This window comes from Pinus tabuliformis, chromosome 7, assembly GCF_031772625.1.
Source record: "Pinus tabuliformis cultivar Carrire ecotype Pingquan chromosome 7, CPIR1, whole genome shotgun sequence".
NCBI lineage: Eukaryota > Viridiplantae > Streptophyta > Pinopsida > Pinales > Pinaceae > Pinus > Pinus tabuliformis.
This window is the reverse complement of record NC_142293.1, coordinates 108,243,473-108,251,295: the sequence shown is the minus strand read 5'-3', so window position 1 is coordinate 108,251,295 and position 7,823 is coordinate 108,243,473. Positions and strand designations below refer to the sequence as shown.

The following is a 7,823-nucleotide window of genomic DNA, read 5'->3' as shown; positions in this document are numbered from 1 at the left end:
GAGAAAAATAAAACTCCCCCTAGACGGAAAATGAGCTTTGAAGTAAAGAAAAGTACAATGAAGTCTTGATTGATTCTATTTCCATATTGTGAGCCAATTAACTTAATGAATAAGGATAGAATAAGAAAAGGAGTAGGATATACCGAAACTCATTCACGCTTACAATAGAATCCTATGTATCAAATAAATATGTTTGGAGAACCATTGATTCACTCTTGTATAAAGAAAGAACAATAATTTCAACATCCATGCTAACAATTCAGTAGCCATATGGAAACAAAATGTGAGGGCATATGTACTTTCAAGGAAAGAAGAGGACATTGAAGTGCTAAGCACACTTGGGTCTAGAGGAATCTTTGATGGATAACTTCACAAGAAGTCCTAGTTACTAGGTACATGCCTTTTGAGGTGATGATTGATGCTATGTGATTTATTTCACTAGTTTCAATCCCACTTCTTTTGCCCCTATCAGCATTACCCAATGCAATGAGTGCTAAGTGCACAATTCAATATCATGAGAAATTGGTAATTTTGACTAATGCTCAAGGGATATGGGTCATGCATTAATACCATATTGTATGCAATAATAATAACCAAAATGATATTTCATATGTTGTATTATGAAAGATGGCCAAATATTTAAATAAAGAGTCAAGGGAACTATAAATGAATAGTTCACAAAGCATAATACTTTTTAAGTTTTTGTAGATAGGGTAACAAGAAAAACACTCTTGACTATGGTTGAAACTCCACAATTTCATGCACATGAGTCATATGAGTCTTGGAGTGAACGGCTACTCAAAAAGTCCGTGAAAAGCATGAAGATGATGAATTAATATTATGCAATTCATTTAATAATTACAATTCCACCTCTACATCTTATAAACATCACTTAATACAATAAATACTAGCCGCTCATTAACCATTTCACTAATATTAATAAAATATGAATCATCAAATTATAACTTGCTTTAAAATAATCTTAGAAATATAATATCTCATAAATATACTGTCAAAAATATTAAACTTAATAATATAACTAAATACTAGCCGCTCATTAACCATTTTCACTAATATTAATAAAATATAAATCATAAATTTATAACTTGAAATATTGTATGGTCAAAAATATTAAACTTAATAACATATAACTAAATACATAAAATATAAATCTTAAATTTATAACTCATTTTAAAATAATCTTAGAAATATAATATCTCATAAAGTCAAAAATATTAAACTTAATAACATATAAATATGAATAATAACTATGTTCATAAAAGATGTGATGTAAAGACATGCGCCATCGAAAATGAATGTGGAGAAATGGTTATTTTAATAGTAAGATTTTATATTTTTAATAATTTTGGAATAAGAATTTTCACCAGAAAATATGGATATAACTCTTTCTAAAAATGGTGGACCATACCCATTAACTTTTGATGGGCATGCCAGAAGATATTTGACCCATACACTCTTCCATAATCTCTGGTTTACATTCATGTTAGAAATAACAGTAAATTGAGGGACCAACCTACCAATAACCCCATAAACAGAGAAAAAACCAAAGAGAATTTGGATAGTCACTCTTGCGTTGATCTGCCTTAACATGCTTATTATCTTTAAAAGTTTAATCCCAGTGAAACGAATTTACACGCAAAAATTTGATGTGTTTTTAGAATCAAACTCGAAAATCCAATTTAAACCATATATGGCAGCATAATTGTAATGGGTTTTGTATAAATTCGAAATAAAATGTAATGAACATTATTGGAAAGGACCAAGAACATTTTACATAACTTCATTTTCAGCCCGGCGATGCACAGTCACGACCAATTCACATATTAGATAGTATGAATTTTGAGATTTATGACCTTATTTCTCTCTCTTTGAAAATATGTAGAAAATCACTTTCACAGAAAGGCAGAAAAGAAATTCCATAAATTTATTAAGCAAAAGCTGCAAAGAAATGCCGTAAATTTCTCTGCACTGCGAAATTCATTTTACGTCTCTGTTTTATTTTAAAATTCCCAAAAATGACTTTCTAATATCCGCTGGGCAGGCAAAATCCGTACCATATTCCATTTGTATAATAAGGTGTCATAAATTATAAAATCAATAATATTTACAAAATTTTGAAATTGTTTAAATAAAAAAATAACATTATCATAAAATATTAATAAATAATTTACTTTATAAATTTGCATATTCCAAAGTATCTTACTATTTGGATATAAAAGTGTGAAAAATTCAATTTTTATTTAAGAGGTAGATACTTTGACTATGAGCAATTACAATGTCAATGCATTAAACTCCTAACCAATTAATCTCTTACTTTTAATACACTATCCACTAATTCACCAACTCCTAATCTTTGAGGCGTTAACCTACTAACTCCAAATGGATGATAAACCTGCTAGAAAATGACATAGAAATAGAACTTGGTAAACTATTAGTCCACTTGCATTTGCATCTTGTGTAGGTATGATGTCAACCATCTAACCAATCCAAGTTGAATTGTTCTTGTACAACATTAACTTGAAGATCCATGATGGAAAAATTCTTGACATGCATCCATTGCTTCCCAATGTTCTCATCACATGTAACATGCTTTAGAGATATCAACCCTCCAATTGATTTAGGCAATTTTCTCAATCGAGAACACTCTCTCATGTCAAGCTCCTTGAGTTTCCTTAATTGTCCTATTTCTTCAGGGAGTTCTTGTAAGTACTCACACAATGAAATGTCAAGATATTCCAACTTCCCAAGTTTTCCAATAGATGGTGGAAGCTCTTTTATTCCTAAACATGCAGATAATCTTAACATTTTTAAAGATTTGAGATTTTCCAAATCATTAGCGAACACTTGAAGAAGGTGACAATTAGTGATGGACCACCTTTGAACTGATGCCATGTCACAAATTCCTAAGGGTAACTCCTCCAAATCAAAACAATGATCCAAGTTAAAATCCAACATTGTTGGAAGCTTTAACCTTGATTGGGTGTTGTTGAAATTTGACACATTTCCAAGCCCTTCACATATGTTCAAAGATATCTTCTCCAAATTTTGTGAGTCTTTCATGTGCTCCTGAAATGGGGGCACAATCAACCTCTCCAAGCGAATAGTCTTAAGTTGAATGAGTGAAGATAAAGCTAGTAGACCATTCACATTGGCTCTCTTACATCCATAATTGGATATTATGAGAACTTTAAGATTTTTCATAGATCTCAAGAATGGTGGAAGAAAGTATTCACTTGCAGAAAAGACTAACACCAAAGCCTCCACCTCGCAAAAATTAATATCGCACCATTGATTCTCCTCCATGGAACCTACGTAAATAAGCACAAATTCAAATTTAAATTAGAATTATAGGTTATTGTACACAAATTATGAAATAGTGACATTTCTTACGAAATATTTTTTTATATAGGAAAACAAAACCTAGAAATTGATATGTGATAAATGCATGTATATTGCATAATGATACCTCATTGGATGTAATATAAGATTCACTTATGAAATGTACATATGGGATTAATTCATGTATATCATTTAGTGATAATATATTAGATATAGTATAGGGTTCACCTATGCCGTGCATTGAAAATATTGTAAACAAACTTAATATTAATAAACTACTATAATTTGAATAAAATAAGTGTGTGCACTTCAAGCAAGTTGGTCAAAACACCCACCTGTGTGAATAGAAACAATTTGAGCATCAAATGTTTGATCCTTGAGAAACTCCCATTTTCTTGGAAAATTATGCTCCTTTTTAGGCATGAGCAACCTCTTCCTATGAACTATGTTATCTTGGGATGCCAAATATATGGCCAGATCAGTCATCACATCGTGTTGGGAAAAGTATAGCTCAGAGGCACTTTCATAGTTGATTTCTTGATTCCTACTTGACCTAATTACCAAAAAAAACAAAATATATAAGCTAAAGTAATCCAAGAGAAAAAAAGTTGAACGCAAGAAACAAAAGAGAAGGAAATTACCTTAGGTTCATTAAATATAATAGATTTCTACTTGCAAGTTCTAACAAAGTGACAAGAGCATCTTTCCACTCCATCTTTCGCACATAGACCCAAATGTCCAATAATGCATCCACAGAGATTTTTCTATCCTCTGGAAATGACCCAAGGTCTAAGAAGCACTCTCGTACTTCTTGATCTAGTACATCAATACTAGTTTGTAAGCATATAAGAAGTCTCTGTTTATGATAATCTGATATTGGTTCCCCATTTAAAAGCTTTTTATTAGCACTCTCCCATGTTGGGCGAGGCTCACCATGCAAAGAGCTTCCAATCACCATTAGAGCAAGTGGGAGGCCTTTACATTCTGCTTTAACCTGTGAATCATACAACAGTAATAAGCAAAAAATATTTAAATGGAAAACCAATCAAATTCATACTTTTGGTTTTGAAAGTGTGAAGTTGTTTCCTAAGAAGCTTAAAGTTCATTCACAAGTTTTGTTTCATGGCTTAAGAATATGAAATCCTTTTGGAATTTGTGGAAGTAATGTTTATGTTAAAGGATATTGATTATCTGTCTAACATCTCTTCTTTTCTATTAGACATGGATTGCATACTATTTTGGAAGGGGGTCCCATTATAAAGATATATCATTGGGGCAATAACTTGTAGTTAGAGATATTTGTAATGATAGTGCATATTACAATTACTAAATTGATCCAAACTCACACCAAATTATTGACACAATGATATGTTGAATATAAAAATATATACACTACTATTAGTGGTTTACCTGCTTCACTAGATGTTCATCTGCAGTACTTGGAATTGATCTTTGTCCAAAAGCCCACAAGCAAAAAAGGGACAAAGCATCGGCATCATCCAACAATGGCAATTCATAAATTTGAGTAGAGACTTCTCTAGGGATTGTAGAATGATCTCGAGTTGTCACAAGGGTCTTATGTCCTTTCCCTTCAAATAACAATTTTTCCAAATGCACCCTAGACCAAACATCATCCAACACCACCAAAGTTTGTTTGTCTTTCCTTTGTATCAATTGTTGCAGTTGTCTATGTGCTTCCTCCACATTTTGAAATTTAGGATTCTTCCCATGAGTAATCTTCTCCCACAACGTCTCTAAAATTCCTTTTAGATTTGGGGATTGTGAGACTGTGAGAAAAATTATATTGTTTTGAAAAAACCCTAGCATACATAAAAAGATAAGTGATTAGATAGAAACCTATAATGTATACATGAATAAGTTTTTAAAAAGTCTTTATTAAAATAAATAAATAATAAAAACACTCAAGGACTAGTCATTGTCAATACATAAGATAATTTTCACATTTCTCAATATCTATATTAACCCTACACTATAAAGATAAAAACCAAACATCATTAAAATCCAATCCTCAAAAAATCTTAAACATCTTATTAAATAAATCTTATATGATCCGAGAGAATTATATAGTTTTAAACAATACTAAATCCACACTATAAATTATAACTAAATCAAAATAAAGCAAAAAAAAACATTAATTAAACTTTCAATAAAGAAAAAAAAATCTTTCTTAAACAAATATATTATTAGAATCCATCTCATTCAATCACATCACCCAAAAAAACCAAAAAAACATTTTTTTTTCATTTCTTTTTTTTTAATATATTATTAGAATGCATCTCATTCAATTAAATCACCAAATCAATTAATAGCTCATATCTTTATAAATCTCAAATAGCTAATATCTATATAAACCTCAAATAACTATTAATGTCATAAATCTTGTTATTATAACATTTTCAAGAATTCATTACTTATTAAAAAAAGCAGTTTGGAATATCCGAGAAAGGCCGGAGGAAAATGTATTAGGTCGTTCGAGGGAGATAGACCACCAAACCAAGTGTTTTTCTGGATAAGCTAATCAACTATCGAATTATCGAAGACCAATCAACAAAATAAAAGAAAATTTATTTTTTTATTAACCGTACCGATTCATTTTAACACATTTTTATATCTATAATTAATAAATTTTCAATAATGACAAACATATCCTTAAGTTTCCATTGAAATCCTCATTCCCTAAATCATGTTATATGAGACCACTAGGTTTCCATGCCAATAGCTCATGCAAATAGATCCTTAGATTTCCATTGAATTAGTTCATTACCAAGTCATGTCAAAGAGGATGTTCACGACTACAAAAGAAAGTATTTCCATGTGGCAACTTTACTAATACACTATCCTTGCAGATCCTACATGCTATCGCAAATCTTTTTATGATAATGGGGATGGTCGCTTTGTACTTTGTTGCCAGGGAGGACTGAAAATGAAAATGATACATCTTCCTACATACACCAGTTAATGGTTAGAGCAATTATATATCTAATGTTCTTAGAGTAATGAATGGGGATTGTCGCTTTGTATATTGCAGCCAAAAAGCGCTGAAAATGAAAATGACGCAACTTCCTGCATACACCAGTTACTTGAGCAATTATATATATATATATATATATATATTACTTTAATATACTGCATACACCAAGCATACATATACATGACTTTAACGTACGAAAAATATGCAACTGTTAGCTTAACCAGCAAGTAGGCGAAGTAGATAAAAATGATTTGACTTAAATAGAAACCCAATTACCTTTGATTTCTTGGTCGTTGCAAAGGGCCAATGCCATGGTTGTTTTGCCAAGACCTCCCATACCGTGCACCCCAACAACAGATACCTCTCTCTGGAGCAGAATCTTCTTCAAATTCCAAATATTTTTCTCCATGCCCACTACAAAATCAGGCTTAAATGATCCATCATAAATGCAAGGAGGCTCATCTGAAGCTCCATCAAACATATCTTCAACTGCAACCATTTGTTGAAGTATCATAGCATTCTCATGGGCATCATTTGTGAGCTTCGACACGTGTTTAAAGATGGTTTCATTCAACTTGCCCTCATCCTTTGACTGCGAATGGTAAATATGAGCTAGACTCTTCAACTCTGTTATGAGATTCTGCACATCAAGGAACATGCTGGCAGGCAAATGATACTGAAGGAAGTCAGAGATCTCCTTCTCCAGCTGGCGAATTTGAGAGCCATATCTGAGGTTATGAAAAATATGAAAAGGGCTGCTCTTTTCACACTTTTTCACCAATTCAACGCCCTTCATAAGGATTTTCAAGAACTCCTCGTAGATGGGATTTTGCTCATTTTGAGGCTTTACAACCTCCAATAAACACATCTGCTGAGTTGTTTGAATAAGGCTTGTGAGCAGCTCATCTAATCTAGTGCATGAGTTCTTGCAATTGAATGTATCCATTCTATTCTACAGGCTAGTGGGCAGAAAAAACAATTCTATGTAATGTCTCCAAATAAACACAGAAAAATCAATTCTAATCAACGTGTCCAAAAACAATTTTTTTGAAAGAAATATTTCCCTTCAATCTAACTAGTTGGTCTTACTAGAATAGTTGGTCTTACTAGAATATATGGTTGTCTCCCTTCCCTTCAACACAAACTTGTAGATTATGAGGGAGGGAATGGAACTTTTATAGAGGTGTAAACAAACTATTTCAAGGCAATGATAGGAATGCGCATCTGCCATGAAATCCAAGGTCAATACGAGTAGGAATGAGAATAACGCGCGAAACGAAATTTCTTGGATCAGACGAGGCATACCATTATTGCTGGTTTCTTGATTCCTTCAGGTAAGTTGCAGGGTTGTTGAAAGAGTTGTTGGAACGAAATAGAAAGGAAGACGTGAGTGCATGATGTGTTGGTTAGGCGGTTGGTTTTCGCACTCCAGCCACGTTCGATTTTTGGGGAGTTGAAACGCGCAGTAGCA

At 32.2% G+C, this 7,823-nt stretch overlaps 1 protein-coding gene across 1 annotated transcript; it reads right to left on the bottom strand.

Annotated features, from left to right (window-relative positions):
• Positions 1–2,318: 2,318 nt before the first annotated feature.
• On the bottom strand, positions 2,319–7,474 carry LOC149245520 (putative disease resistance protein At5g47280). The gene is made up of 5 exons (XM_089455610.1): positions 6,629–7,474; positions 4,771–5,180; positions 4,002–4,354; positions 3,696–3,907; positions 2,319–3,329 (listed from the first exon to the last, which is right to left on the bottom strand). The coding sequence occupies exons 1-5, from the start codon at positions 7,296–7,298 to the stop codon at positions 2,491–2,493; spliced, it is 2,484 nt and encodes an 827-aa protein (XP_089311736.1). The 5' UTR covers positions 7,299–7,474; the 3' UTR covers positions 2,319–2,490.
• Between the last annotated feature and the right edge of the window lie 349 nt (positions 7,475–7,823).